The sequence below is a fragment of the Tachyglossus aculeatus genome, chromosome 1 (genome assembly GCF_015852505.1).
Source record: "Tachyglossus aculeatus isolate mTacAcu1 chromosome 1, mTacAcu1.pri, whole genome shotgun sequence".
NCBI classification, from domain to species: domain Eukaryota; kingdom Metazoa; phylum Chordata; class Mammalia; order Monotremata; family Tachyglossidae; genus Tachyglossus; species Tachyglossus aculeatus.
In genome coordinates, this window is record NC_052066.1 from 102,814,595 (window position 1) to 102,835,700 (window position 21,106).

At 45.0% G+C, this 21,106-nt stretch overlaps 1 protein-coding gene across 1 annotated transcript in view; it reads right to left on the reverse strand.

The window, feature by feature from the left end:
• Positions 1-21,106, reverse strand: part of LOC119931984 (ceruloplasmin) — a 68,144-nt gene that overhangs the window by 5,211 nt on the left and 41,827 nt on the right. Inside the window, exons 10-18 of the mRNA XM_038750815.1 lie at positions 20,353-20,503; positions 19,579-19,791; positions 17,136-17,343; positions 12,620-12,759; positions 7,977-8,105; positions 5,280-5,386; positions 3,379-3,595; positions 2,257-2,396; positions 1,689-1,851 (exon numbers count right to left, since the gene is read on the reverse strand). Of these exons, the coding sequence (XP_038606743.1) occupies positions 1,689-1,851; positions 2,257-2,396; positions 3,379-3,595; positions 5,280-5,386; positions 7,977-8,105; positions 12,620-12,759; positions 17,136-17,343; positions 19,579-19,791; positions 20,353-20,503 (1,468 nt within the window). The remainder of the gene's footprint in view (positions 1-1,688; positions 1,852-2,256; positions 2,397-3,378; positions 3,596-5,279; positions 5,387-7,976; positions 8,106-12,619; positions 12,760-17,135; positions 17,344-19,578; positions 19,792-20,352; positions 20,504-21,106) is intronic.

The following is a 21,106-nucleotide window of genomic DNA, read 5'->3' on the forward strand; positions in this document are numbered from 1 at the left end:
GGGATCGAGACTGTGAGCCCCATATGGGGCTCTACTGAGAGCTCACCTCCGCCAGGAGGCCTTCCCAGACTGAGCCCCCTTTTTCCTCTCCTCCTTCCCCTCCCCATAACTGTATATATATTTGTACAGATTTATTACTCTATTTTACATGTACATATTTACTATTCTATTTATTTTGTTAATGATTTGCATCTAGCTTTACTTCTACTTATTCTGATGACTTGACACCTGTCCACATGTTTTGTATTGTTCTCTGTCTCCCCCTTCTAGACTGTGAGCCCATTGTTGGGTAGGGATCATCTCTATATGTTGCCAACTTATACTTCCCAAGCTCTTAGTACAGTGCTCTACACACAGCAAGTGCTCAATAAATACGTTGAATGAATGACAAGGGACTGTGCCTGACTCGTTTGCTTGTATCCACCCCAGCACTTAGTACAGTGCCTGGCACATAGTAAGTGCTTAACAAATACCATCATTTTTAGTAATACTGCTGGGTAAAGCACTTGGGTCTGTACCCTTTAAGCATTAGATATTCACCCCACCCTCAGCCCCATAGCACTTATGTCGATATCGGTAATTCATTCATTCAGTCATATTTATTGAACGCTTACTGTGTGCAGAGCACTGTACTAAGCGCTTGGAAAGTACAGTTCAGCAACAGATAGAGACAATCCCTACCCAACAACGGGCTCACAGTCTAGAATTTATTTATATTAATGTCTGTCTCCCCCACTAGACTGTTAATTCGCTGCGGGCAGGGAATGTGTCTACCAACTCTTGTGCTGCACTCTCTCAATCACTTAGTACAGTGCTCTGCACTCAGTAAGTGCTCAGTAATTCCACTGATTGCTAAGATCCCCACTCATCATCTGTGACTCATACACATCTCAGAACAAGGGGGCTGAAGGAATAGCCCATCTGTGTTTCCACATCCTCACATCCACAGAAGCAGCGTGGCTCAGTGGAAAGATCACGGGCTTTGGAGTCAGAGGTCATGGGTTCGAATCCCAGCTCCATCACATGTCTGCTGTGTGACCTTGGGCAAGTCACTTAACTTCTCTGAGCCTCAGTTCCCTCATCTGTAAAATGGGGATTAAGACTGTGAGCCCCACGTGGGACAACTTGATCCCATTGTATCCCCCCAGTGCTTAGAACAGTGCTTTGCACATAATAATAATAATAATTATTATATTATAATGTATTATATTATAATAATATATTATTATTATCCTCCCCAAATGGATCTCAACGAAAATAGAGTTGTTTTTTGGTGCCAGATTCCCAAAGCCCTAAATAAGTTGTATCAGAAATAGTCAGTCGATTTACTGAGCACTTACTGAGTGCAAAGTATGGTACTAAGCACTTGGGAGAGTACAATATAACAATAAAACAGACATGTTCCCTGCCCACAGTAAGCTTACATTCTAGAGTGGGGAGACAGACATTAATAGAAATTACAGACAAGTGTGGGGTTAGGAGGGGAGATGAATAAAGGGTGAAAGTCAGGGCGACACAGAAGGGAGTGGAAGAAAAGGAAAAGAGGGCTTGAATCACGATCAGCTAAATGAATTCATCTTTCAGCAAGAAATGCCTGAAGCTGTGAGAGATGCTTTCTATCGTGGCAACGTATTGTTTGAGGCAGTGTTCCAGAAAGCCCAGGGGCCAGAGGGGCAAGCCATCCTTACCTTCATTTTTGAGGACGGTGTAAGTCGTGAGCATGCCAGCGTGCACGTGGTCCGTGACGTGACAGTGGAGTAACCAAGTTCCTGGTTCTTTGGGGAACATCTCTATGGTTTGGTACGTCCCGGGGAAGAGATCAAAGACATCTGAATGATAAATTCCCGTGTCCTTAAAGGAAACGATGGGAAGTGGTTAGGCTCACTGGATCAGGGTAGCCACCCTGTCCCCACTTACCTGAGAGGGTATGGGGTCTGCTACGTTTGCTACCACCTCCTGATTTTGCCCGGTGGGGTAACAGATTCATTTTAAAGGCACCCAGGGCAAGGCTCTGCACACAGCAGGTGCCCAGGACACAGCTCTGCACACAGTAAATGCCCATGGAGGGGCTCCGAACACATCCGAGGCCCAGGAAGGGGCTCTGTACATCTTAGGTGTTTAGCGCATAGTGCTTATGACGATAGGAAAGTGCATTTTACCTTCTCCTTCCTCTTTCTGGGGAAATGTGTTACACTGTTGCTTTAGGAGCATGAAGATCAGAAACACATTCAACAGGGCCAAAACAAACCTTTTTACCTTATATTCAAAGCTGTGGCCATGGAAATGTGCAGTGTGCAGGTCGATTTCATTCCCCATCCCCATCAGGTACCAGTTTACTTCATCGCCTACGTGCATCGTGAGGCCGTGCAAATTCCCGTACATTTTTCCATTAATGGCTAGAAAAACAGTAAGTGGTTATTCATGCATAGTTTCTCTTGGGGTTATTTTGTGTGCAGCCAGAAACAGGGCAGGTGTTTCACAAGGGGGGAAACCAGGTGTTGAGTCAAACTGGGGACATTTTTTCCAAGTAAGAAATTCCACTTGGGTTCAACTGGAAACAGCCAGGGCTTCAATCCTTAGCTCAAGGAGCCAGGACTGGTCCTGTTCTGTTGGGACTGCTCTAAGCTTCACTCCTCTAGACTGTAAGCTCACTGTGGGCAGGAAACACATCTACCTACTCTGTTATACTCTACTTTCCCAAGCACTTAGTAAAGTGCTCTGCACTCGGTAAGCACTCAATAAATACCGTCGGTTGATTGATCCTCCCACTTGATTGACTGATCTTCCCCTCTGGACTTTAAGCTCATTGTGGGCAGGGAAACATGTCTACCTACTCTGTTATATTGTACTTTCCCAAGCACTTAGTACAGTGCTCTACACACAGTAAGCATTCGATAAATACCGTTGAATGATTGATCCTCCCCTCTATACTGTAAGCTCATTGTGGGCAGGTAACATGTCTACTTGTTCTGTTAGACCATACCTTCCCAACACTTCTTAGAGTGCTCTGCACACAGTAAGTGCTCAGTAAATGCCATTGATCGATTGATTAATTCTCCCCTCTAGACTGTAAGTTCATTGTGGACAGGGAACATGCGTAACAACTCTGTTGTACTTTTCTCAGCACTTAGTACAGTGCTCTGCATGCAGTAAGAGCTCAATTAATTCCATTGATTGATTGATCCTTCCACTTGAAGTACAATAAAGCTCCTTATTTCGTGGAGAACTGAATGGTTCTAAGTGCAACAGACTGTGAAACACAAACCACCGACGAGTAAGCATCCTTCACCCTCTGCGGGGAGACCAATTGGAAAATGACAAATGGAAAATTAGAGATGGTCGGGGGTGGGGGGGGGGGAATCAAATCCTAACTACTACCGTGCATTTTGTTGCTTTCAATAAAGTCTTCATCATCTTTTTTTACTTTCTCTGGTTGCGCGGAATAGGTCCGGATGTTTTCATCCAAGTACCATGACTCGTTCTCGTCGAAAACCAGAAATAGAAGGGAAAACTGGACTCTTTGGACAGTCCCAAATATTTTGTCGGGATGTTTGCGGCAAACAATCAGCGAGCCTATTAGTCCACTGTAGAGATCCTGCCAATGTAAACCAAGAAAGAAAGTGTGGAATGGTTGAAATTCATTCATTCAATCATATTTATTGAGCATTTACTGTGTGCAGAGCACTGTACTAAGCGCTTGAAATGTGCCCCCTCCTCACCAGGACCCCTTAGCGATCCTCTCGCCAAAGCCAGTGGGAGAAATCCACCGATGGGAGGAAGCTGGGGCTTCATAGCTGACTCCTCAGTTTGGGGGAAGGGTCCAAATTTTGGGGCTCAGTGAATCAGAAGCTCTAGACTGTAAGCTCATTGTGGGCAGGGAATGTGTCTATCAATTCTGTCGTATTGTAGTTTCCCAAGGGCTTAGTACAGTGCTCCGTACACAGTAAACACTCAATAAATACAAGTTATTGAGTCAGCAAACTGGCCTGGTGGACTCAACCACTGAGGATCAATTTGGAAAAGAAGGCAGGAGGCCCGGTTCCCCTATAATAATAATAATAATAATAATAATAATAATAATGGCATTTGTTAAGCACTTACTATGTGCAAAGCACTGTTCCAAGCATTGGGAGGGATACAAGGTGATCACGTCCCACGTGGGGCTCACAGTCTTAATCCCCATTTTACAGATGAGGCTGAGAGAAGTGAAGTGGCTTGCCCAAGGTCACACAGCAGACAGGTGGGGGAGCCGGGATTAGAACCCATGACCTCTGACTCCCAAGCCTGTGCTCTTTCCACTGAGCCACGCTGCTTCGCTGCCCTATCAACCGGGGCTCACAGTGGTAATCCCCATTTTGCAGATGAGGTAACTGAGGCCCAGAGAAGTGAAGTGGTTTGCCCAAGGTCACACAACAGATAAGTGGCGGAGTCGGAATTAGAACCCAGGTCCTTCTGACTCCTGGGTCTGGACTGTACCCACTAAGCCATGCTGCTTCTTTTAGACTTTTAGACTGTGAGCCCACTGTTGGGTAGGGACTGTCTCTACATGTTGCCAACTTGTACTTTCCAAGCGCTTAGTACAGTGCTCTGCACACAGTAAGCGCTCAATAAATACGATTGATTGATTCTCAGTGCAAATCAATCAATCAATCGTATTTATTGAGCGCTTACTATGTGCAGAGCACTGTACTAAGCGCTTGGGAAGTACAAATTGCAAATGCCGTCATAACAGGTGGGGCTGAGCTGGGGAATGTGCTGAGCATGTGCTTAGTGAACAGGGTCGTCTGAAGACGGGCTGCCTTTTTCTGCTAGCGGCTTAACACATTTGGAACAAACGTGAAAATAAAATGAAGTCTGGTTTAGTTAATTCACACTAACTGTCCCTAGCTAGTTGTCTTGTGTTGGCTATACGCTAACCGGTACTGTACTTGTGGCCCTAGAAAAGTTATAGCTAAGCAAAGCTGTGAACTCTGCATCTTTTTTTGTGTGGGTTGTAAACATGGCCCTGGCACATGGAAACCAGCCTGATCTCTTCTTCCTTCAATTGCAAGTTCATTTTAGAGAAATTAGTCATTTTTATTTATTAAGGGCCTCCTGCGTGCAGAGCACTGTACTAAGTGCTTGGAAGAGTACAATATAATAGTTCCTGCCCACAACGATTTTCCAGTCCAGAGGACAGTGCACGGGCTTGGGAGTCAGAAGGATCTGGATTCTAATCCCGGATCCTCCACTTGCCTGTTTTGTGGTCAAATGACTGTAACGTAAGAGTTAGCATTTACCTTAACTCGGTCCACGGTTGAGTAATATGCCCAAGGAATACAAGCAGAATCCCCTATCCCGGCGCCAGATCTTTCTGGGATTTTCCAGATGTATGTTCGAGTTTCCCCTGTACAGATCCAACATCAAGAAGATTAGGGAGATGTGGTACCTTGGCTCACACTCACCTGACCTGAGCATCATCTGGATAACCAGCATGAAGAAGTAGTGTTAACTAGTGGCTAGAGCATGGGCTTGGGAATTGTCTGCTGTAGGACCTTGGGCAAGTCATTCACTTCTCTGTTGCTCAGTTATCCCATTTGGAAAATAGTGGTTAAGACTGTGAGCCTCATGTGAGACATAGTAATTATAATAATAATAATAATAATGATGGCATTTATTAAGCCCTTACTATGTGTAAAGCACTGTTCTAAGTGCTGGGGAGGTTACAAGGTGATCAGGTTGTCCCATGTGGGGCTCCCAGTCTTAATCCCCATTTTACAGATGAGGTAACTGAGGCCCAGAGAAGTTAAGTGACTTGCCCAAAGTCACACAGCTGACAATTGGTGGAGCCAGGATCTGAACACATGACTTCTGACTCCAAAGCCCGTGCCCTTTCCACAGAGCCACGCTACAGGAACTGTGTCCAATTAGGCCTGGCACATAATAAGCACTTAACAAATACCATTAAAAAAAAACAAAAAAGAAATTGACTCACTGAGACAAACTTGGAGGGTTATTGTTTCAAAAGATTTAGGTGTTCACCAAAGGACAATTTTAACCATTAAGTGTTGGGTAGGGACTGTCTCTATATGTTGCCAACTTGTACTTCCCTAGCACTTAGTACAGTGCTCTGCACACAGTAAGCGCTCAATAAATACGATTGATTGATTGATTAAGATGCATAGTCAGGAATGATTTCTTTGTTTCCCTCTCAGGTCTGCTCTCAATTGGCTGTGCTGAACAGCAAAAACCTTTCAGGGAGCCAGTGAAGGGAGGACATAGTTGAGGTGGCTTAGCGCTGGACACTTGGGAGAGACCGGGGCAGTGGACAGAGACCATAGCAGAGAACCATCAGAAGCGGGGTGACTGTCTTGGAGAAGAGGCTTTGAGAAAACTGTAATGTCAAAAGTGGGGAAGAAAAACAGCACCAGGCCTTGTTGGCTAAAAATGTGACAGTGACGTGAGGGGAAGTTTTCACCTGCCCATCCCTAACTTGCTGTCTTCACTCCTCCCAAGTAATAATAATGATAATAATTGTGGCATTTGTTAAGTGCTTACTATGTGCCAAACATGGTTCTAAGTGCTGGAGTGGAGTATGTTTGGTTTTGTTCTCTGTCTCCCCCTTTTAGACTGTGAGCCCACTGTTGGGTAGGGACTGTCTCTATATGTTGCCAACTTGTACTTCCCAAGCGCTTAGTACAGTGCTCTGCACACAGTAAGCACTCAATAAATACAATTGATGATGATGATGATGATGGAGTGGATACAAGCAAATTGGATTGGACACAGTCCCGGTTCCACATGGGTCTCACAGTTTTAATCCTCGTTTTACAGATGAGGTAACTGAGGCCCAGAGAAGTGAAGTGACTTACCCAAGGTCACACAACAGACAAGTGGTGGAGGCGGGTTGGAACCCAGGTCCTTCTGGCTCCTGAGCCTGTACCATAGCCACTAGGCTTCACAGCTGTTTCTCACTCTTGACCTCCCCACTAATGTCCTCCGGTTTAAGCTGTTCCCCTCTCTCAGATCTTTCTCCCTCCTCATGTCAGGCAGACCCCTCATTCAGTTCTCGCACCATTATCCCATTTCCTCCAACAGGCCTCACCCAGTTAATACTCCAGCACCTTGTGGTAAATCTGATTTATCACCTGATAAATCCATCAGCCTATTTTTGAACTTCTGAAAGAGGGCTTAATCGGGGAAGGCCTCTTTGAGGAGATGTGACCTTAATGATGCTTTGAAGGTGGAGAGAGTGGTGGTCTGGCTTATGTGGAGAGCGAGGGAGTTCCAGGCGAGGGGGAGGATGTGGGAAAGGGATCAGTGGCAAGATAGATGAGATCAGGGCACAGTCAGTAAGCTGGCCTTAGAGGAGCGGAGTGTGTGGATATCAGTGCAGTGAGGTAGGATGGGGTGAGCTGACAGTGCTTTAAAGCCAGCGGTAAGGAATTTCTGCTTGATGAGGTGGATGGGCAACCACTAGAAGTTCCTGAGGAGTGGCGAGATGCGGACTGAATGTTTGTGTTGATAAATGATCCATGCTAAAGAGTGAAGTATGGACCGGAGTGGGGAGAGACAGGAGGCCGGGAGGTCAGATGCATAGTCAAGATGGGATAGGCTAAGTGCTTGGATCAGCGTGGTAGCCATTGGGATGGAGAGGAAAGGGTGGATTTGAGCAGTGTTAAGAACTTAGTACAGTGATCTGCACATAGCAAGTGCTCAATAAATACCACTGATTGATCGGTTGGTTAATTTGTGTTTTCCAGAATCCATCTCATTCGGTCATATTTATTGAGCGCTTTCGGTGGGCAGAGCACTGTACTAAGCACTTGAGAGAGCACAGTAGAACAATAAATAGGCAGATTCCCTGCCCACAATGAACTTATCTCCTCACTCTGGGCCTGGCATGGCCAGCTGGCATCACCTCCTTAGCTGCCTCACGGGCAGGGTCACGGTGATTCCCCTCCAGACTCTCGTGCCACAGCTGGTGGCTACCTTACCTGGCTGGGCTGGGATGACCGTCGGGCTGTCCGTTTTCACCCCGTGGGCGTGGATGGAGTAAGGTCTGGAGGCCGAGTTTTTAAAGATAATTTTGACTTTGTCTCCAACATTTGCAGCAAGGAGGGGACCTGGAGGCGGCATATAGACAGAAACATGAGGATGATTCATGGACTCAGGATAGAAAGATACTGGAATCAGCCAGGCATGCTCAGAGTAGCAGTGTGGCCTTGTGGATAGTGCACAGGCCTGGGAGTTAGAAGGACCTGGGTTCTAATCCCGGCTTCTCCATTTATCTGAGGTGTGACTTTGGGCAAATCACTCAACTTCTCTGGGTCCCAGTTACCTCATCTGTAAAATGGGGATTAAGATTGTGAGTCCCACGTGGGACATGGACTGTGTCCAACCTCATTAGCTTGTACCTCCCCCAGGTTTTAGTATGATGTGAGCACATAGTGAACACCTGAAGCATTTTTAAGGTCACATCTTCTCCAAGAGGCCTTCCCCAATTAATCCCTCTTTTCCCCGGCTCCCTCTCCCTTATGCATCATCTATGCAACTGGATCTGTGAACTTTGGACATTTGTTATTCGCCCCATCCCCACCCCTAAAGCACTTATGTACGTATCTTTAAGTTTCATATTATATATTATATATCATTTATTTAAATTAATGACTGTTCCCCTCTAGACTGTAAACTCCTTAGGAGCAGGGAGCACATCTGCTATTTCTGTTGTATTGTACTCTCCCAAGGGCTTGGCACAATGTTCTTCACATAGTAAGCACTCAATAAATATGACTGATTGAATGATGGATTGATTAACAAATACCATTAAAAAAAACTTCTGAGAGCAGAGAACAATGATGGAACCGTTGTTCGGAGCCAACTTTATTGGACTGTACTTTCCCAAGTGCTCAGTACTTAGGGTTTAGTACAGAGCTCTGCCCGTGGTAAATGCTTAATAAATACAATTGATTGATTGAATGACCCTCTCCCTGGTGCCTGAGGCTCTGCATGAGTCCCTTCCCCTGACCCGAGAGCCCAGGACAAGTTATCAGAAATGATGTCCTGCTCAGCCTCAGCGGGGACTCAGGCAGCCCAAAAGCAGAGCGCTTAATATAATAATAATATATATAATAATGGCATTTGTTAAGCGCTTACTATGTGCAAAGCACTGTTCTAGGCGCTGGGGAGGGGAAACAAGGTAATGAGGTTGTCCCATGTGGGGCTCACAGTCTTAATCCCCATTTTACAGATGAGGTCACTGAGGCGCAGAGAAGTTAAGTGACTTAGCCAAGGTCACACAGCAGACATGTGGCAGAGCCGGGATTCAAACCTATGATCTCTGACTCCAAAGCCCGGGCTCTTTCCACTGAGCCACGCTGCTTCTCCATATCCTAGCAGGACCATCCAGCTGTCCCCTGCTGGCATAATCCCACTGTTGGGTAGGGACTGTCTCTATATGTTGCCAACTTGTACTTCCCAAGTGCTTAGTACAGTGCTCTGCACACAGTAAGCGCTCAATAAATATGATTGATGATGATGATGATGATAATCAAGCCCTCGAAGAGAATTGCAGAGGGAAAGGTATGTTAAACTGATGCACATCTACAATAATAATGATAATAATAACAACAATAACAGAAATAATGGTGGTACTTGTTAAACACTTACTCTGAGTCAGGCACTTTACTAATCTCTGGGGTGGATACAAGCAAATTGGTTTGGACACAGCATCCCATGTGAGGCTCCCAATCTTATTCCCCCCTTTACAGATGAGGTTCTACTCTAAGCCTCCCTACAGTTGCTGAAATTTGGCTGTTAAGACTAGGATGCTCGTTTACAGGGTTGATTTGTTCAATTTTACCCATCCACCAGTGGTGTTTATTGAGCACTTAACTGTGTGCTGAGCACTGTACTAAGCATTTGAGAGAGTGCAATACAACAGAGTTGGTTGACGTTCTCTTACCCTTAAAGATGACAATGTAGACTAAGTTCTTTTTTTATGATATTTGTTAAGCATTTACTATGTTCCAGGCACTGTACTAAAGTGCTAGGGTAAATACAAGATAATCAGGTTGGACAAAATCCAGTCTAATTCCCATTTTAATGATGGCATTTACTAAGCGCTTACTATGTGCAAAGCACTGTTCTAAGCACTGGAGAAGTTACAAGGTGATCAGGTTGTCCCACCGGGGTCTCACAGTCTTAATCCCCGTTTTCCAGATGAGGTAACTGAGGCACAGAGAAGTTAAGTGACTTGCCCAAAGTCACACAGCTGCCAATTTGCAGAGCCAGGATCTGAGCCCATGACCTCTGACTCCAAAGCCCGAGCTCTTTCCACTGAGCCACGCTGCTTTTCTACTTTTACAGAAGAAGTAACTGAGGCACAAAGAAGTGAAGTGACTTGCCCAAAGTGACACAGCAGACAAGTAGCAGAATTAGATTCGAACCCAGGTCCTTCTGACTCTGAGGCCTGGGCTCTATCCATTAGGCCATGCTGCTTCTCTTACAAGATTGAAAGCTTGTCAATCAATCAATCATATTTATTGAGTGCTTACTGTGTGCAGAGCACTGTACTAAGCATTTGTCATGGGCAGGAAACATGTTTACCAACCCTGTATAATCAATCAATGGTGTTTATTGAGTGTTTACTGTGCGCAGGGCTCTGTACTAAATGCTTAGAAGAGAATAATATAACTGAGTTAGTAGACATGTTCCCTGCCCACACTGCTCCATACACAGTAATCATTCAATAAGTACAATTGATTGATTGATTGAATGATTAACAGGAGACCGATTTGGGGTGATTTATTGATTGTTTGTCTGCTTCACTAACCCACCCTTCAGGAGAGCTTCTGGTCCCCATTGGCTTGGTGACTTTTAATGAACATTTCTTTTTCCCACACCACCCCTCCAAAGGATACCCGGTTATCCCCAACCAGATATGTTTCCCAGGGAGAGCCTGGACACTAAGGATCGCCCTGGATGGCAGAGACTTGGTGTTTCACCATCTTATGTGAAGGCAGTGTGGACTAATGGATAGAACACTGGCCCAGGAGTCAGAAGGACCTGGGTTCTAATCCCCAATCCACCACTGTCTGCTGTGTGACCCTGGGCTAGTCACTTAACAACTCTATGCCTCACTTACCTCATCTATAAAATGGGGATTAAGACTGTGAGCCCCATGTGGGACATGGACTGTGTCCAACTTTCATTCAGTTCAATTCAATTCGTATTTATTGAGTGCTTACTATCTGCAGAGTACTGTACTAAGCACTTGGGAGAGTACAACATAATAAACAGCATGTTCCCTGCTTAGGTGGTATCTATCCCAGCACTTGTTACAATGCCTGACACATAGTAAATGCTTAACAGATATCCTTAAAAAAAAAAAGCAGAGAGCCTGCTTTCTCTTTTGTCCTGCCCTGTCTACATTTCATTTTCTTCCTCCCTCCTCAGAAACCATAACAGTGATAACGGAAGAACCATTAGTAAGGTTACGGATTATGGCAGAAGACACGACGCTCTGGAGAAAATATATCCATAGGGTCGCTATGAATTGGAAACGACTTGATGGCACTTGATGATGATGATAATAATAATAATAATGATAATCTCCCTCCTTACTGAGCCATTTCCCCTTTGTTAGCAATCTGGACATTTCTTCTTAGCTGGAATAAGGTTCCAGCCCCACAGACCAACAGTAATGAAACAAGCAGGCCTGTTCAGAGGTTGTTAGAGAATCATTCATTCTTTCAATCGTATTTATTGAGCACTTACTGTGTGCAGAGCACTGTACTAAGAGCTTGGGAAGTACAAAGCCCTTGGGAAGTACATACCTGAGCAGCAATACCCTGAAGAAGCCGCTCCAAAAGGCTTCAAGCGCACAATTTATCTGCAATTCCAATGGTGTGGTTTCGCGGTTAACACGACATTTGGGGAATTGGAAGAAATCGTGCTTTACCTTTGGGGTGAAGCATAATGCTATTCTCTCTTATGCCACCTTCTCCTTCAAGGAACAACATTTTTTTTTTTACCCAAAGACCTAAGAAGACCCCTGAGATATAAAACTTTCTGGTTAGGGACAGAAAAAATGGAAAATTCCACCTCTTGAAATAGCATGAAATCAGTCAATCAGAGGTCTTTATTGAGCACTTACTGTGCACAGAGCATCGTACTAAGCATTTGGGAGAGTACAATGCAATTGAGTTGATAATAATAATCATAATAATAATTGAGGTTTTTTTTTAAGTGCTTACTATACGCCAGCCATTGTACTAAGTGCTGGGGTGGGTACAAGCAAATCAGGTTGGACACAGTCCCTGTCCCATGTGGGGCTCACAGTCTCAAATCCCCATTTTACAGATGAGGTAAATGAGGCAAACAGAAGTAAAGTGACTTATCCATGGTCACACAGCAGACAAGTGGCAGATCCGGGATTAGAACCCATGGCCTTCTGACTCCTGGGCCCGGGGTCTATCTACTGAGCCATGATATGAACAATTCCAGCCCATTAGTAACTTTTAAGTCTATAGGGGGAAAGTTCTATTTGTGCTTTAACATCGTTGATGTTTAGGCAAAGAATCTAAATGTATGGCCTCCATCCCTTAGAATTCCAGGTCCCAGTTCCTTTTCCAGTTACCTAGGATTCCCAGGTGTTGCTCCTCCTTCTTCCTTGCCACTGGAGAACTAAATGAGCTGTCAGTGTATAGCCGGTACACCGCCTTCTTGTACTTTGAGCCGATATACAGCTCTCCTTTGTCTAAAAATGCATTCGGGCCACTGAAGAAACAAAAGAAAAAGTGGTTGATTAAGTGGGGCACAAATCAGTTTGAATCAAGTTATTACAGGGTGAAATGCACTAAAAAAATGGTTTTGTTATGTGCTTACTATGTGAAAGACACTGTATTAAGCCCGGGGGTAGATACAAGCTAATTAGGTTGACACAGTCCATGGCCCACATGGGGGCTCACAGTCTTGACCCCCATTCTACAGATGAGGTAACTGAGGCACAGAGAAGTGAAGTGATTTGCCCAAGATTGCACGGCTAACGAGTGGTGAAGCCCGAATTAGAACCCAGGTCCTCTGACTCTCAGACCCATTCTATTTCTACAAGGCCATGTGGCTTCTCATTATTTATTTATCATTATTTAATTGGCCCATTTATTTCTTGAATAAATGGGGAGATTTAATCCCTTTAAGTACCTGGGACTTCAAGAGAAGCAGCGTGGCTCAGTGGAAAGAGCCCGGGCTTTGGAGTCAGAGGTCATGGGTTCAAATCCCGGCTCTGCCACTTGTCAGCTGTGTGACTTTGGGCAAGTCACTTCACTTCTCTGGGCCTCAGTTCCCTCATCTGGAAAATGGGGATTAAGATTGTGAGCCTCCCGTGGGACAACCTGATCACCTTGTATCCCCACAGCACTTAGAACAGTGCTTTGCACATAGTAAGCGCTTAACAAATACCGTCATTATTATTATTATTATTAGGGATTGTGAATGGCTTCCTGTCAATTTCTAGCTTGGCCATCTTCAGCTTCCATCCACCAGAACTCTGCAGGATACAGCGTGAAGGAAGGCCGCCACGTATCATCTGATATCTTTGAGGAGCTAAAGGAGGGGACCAGCAATTGAGAGAAAACTTCTACAAGGTGGATTCAGGTAGTCTCCACCATGTAGAGAGGCAGTGTAGCCTAGTAACAATAAATACGATTGATTGATTGATAGTAAAAAGAGCAAAATCTGGGAGTCAAGAGACCCAGGTTTTAACTCCAGCTCTGCCATTGGCCTACTGAGTGATCTTGGACAAGTTACTTAGCTTCTCTCTGCCTCAGCCTCCTTATCTGTAGCATGGTGACAAGATACCAGCTTTCCCTGCCATTTAGATTGTGAGTCCTATGTGGGGTAGAGATCGCCTCTGATCTGATTGCCTTCTATCTATCCCAGCACTTTTTTTTTTCTGATGGCATTTATTAAGCGCTTACTATGTGCAGAGAACTGTTCTGAGCGCTGGGGAGGTTACAAGGCAATCAGGTTGTCCCACAGGGAGCTCACAGTCTTAATCCCCATTTTACAGATGAGGTAACTGAGGCACAGAGAAGTTAAGTGACTTGCCCAAAGTCACACAGCTGACAATTGGCAGAGCTGGGATTTGAACCCATGACCTCTGACTTCAAAGCCCAGGTTCTTTCCACTGAGCCACTCTGCTTCTCTTCCACAAACCTCACACACTGTTTATTCCCTACTTAATAAGCACTTGCTTAGTGGGAAGCAGCATGGCCTAGTGGATACAGTCTCCTAGACTAGTCTTCTAGACTGTGAGCCCACTGTTGGGTAGGGACCATCTCTATATGTTGCCAACTTGTACTTCCCAAGCGCTTAGTACAGTGCTCTGCACACAGTAAGCGCTCAATAAATACGATTGAATGAATAGAGCCCGGGCCTAGGAGTCAGAAGGACCTGGGTTCAAATCCCGGCTCTGACACGTCTGCTGTTTGACCTTGGGCAAGTCACTTCATTCCTCTGTGCCTCCGTTCCCTCATATGTAAAAATGGAGTTTAAGACTGTGAGCCCCATGTGGGACGGGGGCTGTGTCCAAACCGTTTAAATACCCTAGTGCTTAGGACAGTGCTCGGCATATAGTGTTTAACAAGTACCATCATTATTATTATTACTCAAATAATACTAAAATCCTGTTTCCTACAAGAAGACTTCCCTGACTCACATCCCCACCCTATGTGTCCATCCTTCTGCAATGCCTATATACTTGGGTCTTCCCCCCACTAATAATAATAATAATAGCATTTATTAAGCGCTTACTATGTGCAAAGCACTGTTCTAAGCGCTGTGGAGGATACAAGATGATCAGGTTGTCCCATGTGGGGATCACAGTCTTAATCCCCATTTTACAGATGAGGTAACTGAGGCACAGAGAAGTTAACTGACTTGCCCAAAGTCACACAGCTGACAAGTGGCAGAGCCGGGATTTGAACCCTTGACCTCTGACTCCAAAGCCCCCACTCTTTCCACTGAGCCATGCTGCTTCTCTAAGCACTCTGATGCTCACCTCTACCCCGAGCCTCACAGGACTCGTGTACATATTCTTATACTCCTCTGCTTCTCCTATCCGTAATTCATTTTAATGTATTTCTCCACCACTAGATTGTAAGCTCTTTGAAGGTAGGAATGGTGTTTACCAATTTTGTTGAGTTGTTCTCTCCAAAGCGCTTAGCACAGTGCTCAGCACACAGTCAGTCAATCCATCATATTTATTGAGCGCTTACTGTATGCAGAGCACTGTACTAAGCACTTGGGAAAGTACACCATAACTATATAACGGACACATTCCCTGTCCACAGTGAGCTTACGGTTTAGAGAAGCAGCATGGAGTAGCAGAAAGAACACAGGCCTAGGAGTCAGAAGATCATGGGTTCTTAATCCCTGCTCCACCACTTCTCTGCTGTGTGACCTTGGGCAAGTCACTTAACTCCTCTGTGCCTCAGTAACCTCATCTGTAAAATGGGGATCGAGACTGTGAGTGCCACATGGGACAGGGACTGTATCCAACCCAATTTGCTGGCATCTGCTCCAGCGCTAGTACAGTGCCTGGCACATAGTAAGCACTTAAACACCATAATAATAATAATTATTATTATTTGAGGGGGAGACAGACATAAATAAAATAAATACATAAATAAATAAATCAGCAATATATACATCAGTGCTATATGGCTGGGAGGGGAGATGAATAAAGGGAGCAAGTAAGAACGACACAGAAAGGAGTTGAAGAAAAGGAACAGAGGCCTTAGTCAGGAAGGCATGTTGGAGGAGATGTGCCTTCAATAAGGCTTTGAAGTGGGGAGAGTGATCGGTCTGTCAGATAATAATAATAATAATAATAATAATGGCATTTATTCATTCATTCATTCATTCAATCGTATTTATTGAGCGCTTACTGTGTGCAGAGCACTGTACTAAGCGCTTGGGAAGTCCAAGTTGGCAACATATAGAGACAGTCCCTACCCAACAGTGGGCTCACAGTCTAGAAGGGGGGAGATAGACAACAAGACAGAACATATTAACAAAATAAAATAAATAGAATAGATAGGTACAAGTAAAATAAATAAATAAACAAATAAATAGAGTAATAAATACATACAAACACTTACTATGTGCAAAGCACTGTTCTAAGCGCTGAGAAGGAAGGCATTCCAGGCCAGAGGCAGGACGTGGGTGAGAGATTGGTTATTTAGATGAGATCGAGGTACAGTGAGAATGTTAACATTAGAGGAGCCAAGTGCGCAGGCTAGGTTCAATGAATACCACTGATTGATTGATAGCTCATTACTGGAAAGAATAAGGTAACTGAGGCGCCCGGGAAAGGATGATATGTAGTAGATGGGAATAGTTTTTACATAAATACCATCCACCATTTGTCAAAGGCAGATCATTTGGTTGCCTTGAAACCAAAGAAGGAGAAACTGAAAACGGCTTCTTGACTCTGGGGAGACAGTGGTTGGAATTTCCAGCCTGAAGCTGGCAAGATCCTTCAGAGTGAAGTGAGGATAAAAGCAGAGGGTTAAACAAGAAATAAAAAAAAAGGATTTTGGACGAGACAGGAGTAGCAGTGGGAAGCCTGGGAAACAGAAGTCAGGGAGAAGGCTGACCCTGACCAGATTTTGCTGTGGAGAGAGCACTTAGATCCTAGAGACCCTAGGCAGGGTGAACACCTAGAGCAGACTAGGTGAGAGAGGAGCCAAGGAGAGAGAGAGGCCAGGCACAACTAAAGGATCTCGGCATTTCCACGTGAGCTTGAAAAAAAAAGGAACACAAATGAATAATAATAATTGAGTATTTGTTAAGCGCTTACTATGTGCCAATCACTGGACTAAGCACTGGGTTGGATACAAGGAAATCGGGTTGGAACAGTCCCTGTCCCACACTGGGCTCCCAGTGAGGCCCAGAGAAGTGAAGTGACTTGTCCAAGGTCACACAACAGACACGTGGCAGAGCCGGGATTAGAACCCAGGTCCTCCTGAGTCTATCCAGTAGGCCGTGCCGGTACCTCACCCCCATTCACAGACACAGGACCCCAGAGAGGAGCAAGAATCGAGATGTAGTGGGAGCAATGCGTTGCTCATCGGCATCAGGGGCTGGATTACTTCAGCTGTTGCAGACGATGGAGTTCTTTCTCCCACATCCTACTGGGTGAATAATCCCACTCCACCTCCACCGCGGCGACGTAGTAAACCCTCTCATTCAGATAGAGCGGCGGGCTGTCTTTTGGCCTCTCACAACTCCCCACTCGGTATTTCTGCTTCATCCCTCCAGTGTAGTGGCCGGTGGTTAGACACTCAACATCGAAGAGCCCTGGAGAGAAGAGTGGAACAGTCAAAAGCTTAAGCAATGGTCCGCTGGTCACCTCCGCCCTGTCCCTCTTGGAGGGGTGGGGTCAGTAGCAGAGCTCTGCAGTCTGAGAGGACGGAGGGCAGGGGCTGGAGTCATCAATCGTATTTATTGAGCGCTTACTGTATGCAGAGCACTGTACTAAGCGCTTATTACTAAGTGCTCATTCCTCATTCCAGCTGGAACTCACATTTTTTCCTTGCCCCGGTGGTGTTAGGTTGGTCCCCTGGGACCGCACACTTGAACCAGGCTGGGACCATTTCATGACAGGGCATTAGGAGAAAGGCAATATAGTATAGTGGTTAGCGCAGAGGAGCAGTGGGCCTAGTGGATAGAGCAATCTGGGAATCAGAAGGTCGTGCGTTCTAATCCCGGCTCCACCACTTGTCTGCTTTGTGACCTTGGGCAAGTCAGTTAACTTTTCTGTGCCTCAGTTCCCTCATCTGTAAAATAGGGATTAATAATAATGATGGCATTTATTAAGCGCTTACTATGTGCAAAGCACTGTTCTAAGCACTGGGGAGGTTACAAGGTGATCAGGTTGTCCCACGTGGGGCTCACAGTCTTAATCCCCATTTTACAGATGAGGTAACTGAGGCACAGAGAAGTTAAGTGACTTGCTCAAAGTCACACATAGACTGTGAGCCCTATGTAGGACAGGGATTGTGTCCAACCCAAACATCTTGTATCTACCCCAGGACTTGGAACAGTGCCTGGTACATAGTAAGCGCTTAACAAATACAGAGAAGCAGTGTGGTTCAGTGGAAAGAACCCGGGCTTTGGAGTCAGAGGTCATGGGTTCAAATCGAGGCTCCGCCAATTGTCAGCTGTGTGACTTTGGGCAAGTCACTTAACTTCTGTGCCTCAGTTCCCTCATCTGTAAAATGGGGATTGACTGTGAGCCCCCTGTGGGACAACCTGATCACCTTGTAACCTCCCCAGTGCTTAGAACAGTGCTTTGCACATAGTAAGCGCTTAATAAATGCCATAAAAACCATTATTATTATTATTATTATTATTATTATTATTATTATTATTATCATGGATCCAGAAATCAGAAGGTCATAGGTTCTAATCCCGGCTTTTCCACTTGTCTGCTGTATGACTTTGGGCAAGTCACTTCACTTCTCTGTGCCTCAGTTACCTCATCTGTAAAATGGGGATTGAGACTGTGAGCCCCACCTGGGACAGGGACTGTGTCCAACCCGATTTGCTTGTTTCCACCCCAGCGCTTAATACAGTGACTGGTACATTGTAAGTCCTTAATAAATGCCGCAATTATTAATAGATCAATCAACCAATCAATCAAGGGTATTTATGAAGTGCTTGGGAAAGTACAAAAGAGTTGGGAGACATGATTCCTGCCCTCAAGGAGCTTTCCATCTAGTGACCCGGATCAAGCCAGACTCATCCCAGGAAATAGTGGGGAGAGTTTTGGGTCTGTACTTTGGAGGCTAAGAGCAGTCCTTGATTCCCTATGGGAATCTCACACCCCTGTATCATTCCTGTAGAGTTATGGAGGTATCCTTTCAGGACCCCTGGCAACAGGGAGTAAACTTCCCTAGAAGCAGCGTGGATTAGTGGTAAGAGCACAGGCCTGGAGTCAGACGACCCGGGTTCTCGTTCTGGCTCTGCTACTTGTCTGCTGTGTGACCTTGGTCAGGTCACTTAACTTCTTCCTCTGCACCTCAGTTACCTCATCCTTAAAATGGGGATTAAAACTGTTAGCCCTATGTTATCTTGTAAGTGCTTAACAAATACCATTATAAACAAACAAACCAACAAACCAACAGAAAACTAGGGGGATTCTGTTTCTGCCAACTTTCTGGTTTGGAAGGATCACCTTCTAAGATAAGAGTTTGGGCTAGAGATAGGCCCTAATAGGTAAGAAGGAGGTATAATGGGGCAGGTTCTCTTTCCAGAGATGTCTAGGCCTTGGGAGCTGGAAGGGGTCCATAGCCACGGGCTCTGAGAACACTGTACGCTCGTTGTGGGCAGGGAATGTGCCTGTTTATTGTCATATTATACTCTCCGAAGCTCCCAGTACAGTGCTCTGCACACAGTAAGCTCTCAATAAATATGACTGACTGGACGGCGTCAATCTACACCTCTCCAGAGACACCTTTGCTCTGGAGGAGCCCACCAGAAACCATGAATCCAGAATGGAAAGGGAATGATGAACCCCGATGCCATCGTTACCTTCAGAGTCAGGTCTCATGAGGAGTGTGAGAGAAGTCTGTGGGAAAAGGTTGGCGGTGTCTCTCCTTGCTCCTTTAGACAGGTATGTGTTTCCAGAAAAGTATATCCCGTGGACGTCGGCTTCGTTTCCAGCACTGAACAAATGCCATGAAACGGTGTCACTGTGGCACATTTCAAGACCGGGCTGATTTCCGTACATGAATCCATTTATGGCTACAGGAGATGGGTAAAAATGCAAAATGTTTATACAAGTTCAGCTCCGCTCATTGCCCATTGCTCCCCTAGTGACCCAATCAATCGAGCAATCATATTTATTGAGTGCTTACTATGTGCAAAGCACTTTACTAAGCACTTGGGAGAGCACTGTACCACAGAATTAGCAGGCCCATGCCCTGACCACAGTAAGCTTACAGTCTAGAGAGGGAGATAGATGTTAATATGAATAAATAAGTAATTTCTAATATATAATTTAAAGATAGCCACCAAAGCGTTGGCCACCGTACAGTTCTGTGGTATGAAGAAGAAGTGCTCTGTGTTCAGAGGTCCATGTTTGCTGATGAAATCAATGACTAGAAAATAAAAAGAAAGAATTCCACCCTACCCATCCCACAAATAAGTTGAGGATATGATGTTACCCTCAGCCTAATGCTGTTTAAAATTAATGTTATTTTTTTTTTCAAATGAAAGCTGTTCTTAATTGGATCAGATTGCAGTACTGATTTCTTGTTCAAGCCCCAGAGGAGTCAACAGGTCCGATCTTAATTTGGTGATTACAGTGCATCTTGTTGGATTCTTGAAAGTCTTCATCCTCCTTATCCACCTGATCAGGACTTGTTGTGAACATTCTGATATTGTCATCCAAGTACAAGCTCTCGTTCTCATCAAATATGGTGGGGAACAAGTAGAACTCCTTGTCTATATCTTTCTGTGGATTAGAACAAGAAGGGGTGACAATTGAGGCAGAGAAAGACTCCCCTTGAAGCTATCTCTGGTGGAGCGTGTGTGGGATCACAACGATCTGAGTAGCCACTGGTGTGTCCCACTGCAGACACAGGGTAAACAGGACATGAGCAGAGCTTGTAGGAAAGGTAATCAGTCAATAGTACTCTTGGGGAGTAAACTGCTTCTAAGTGTGAATCCTTTTGCCCAAGCACAGAATATTGTCCTGGCTTTCAGTAACCAATCAATCAGTGGCATTTACTGAATGTTTACTATGTGCTGAGAACTGTACTCAGCTTTTGAGTATAATACAACAGAATTAGCAGATACTTTCCCTTCCCATAATGAGCTTCCAGTCTGGGCCCGGTGGGGTGTGGGGTGGACAGACATTAATATGAATAAATAATTTATAATATGTAATTTGAAGGTATGTACATAAGTATTGGTATCTGTTAAGCACTTACTATGTGCCAGGCACTGAACTAAGCACGGGGATGGATACAAGCAAATTGGGTTGAACACAGTCCCTGTCCCACGTGGGGCTCACAGTCTCAGTCCCCACTTTACAAATGAGGGAACTGAGGTCTAG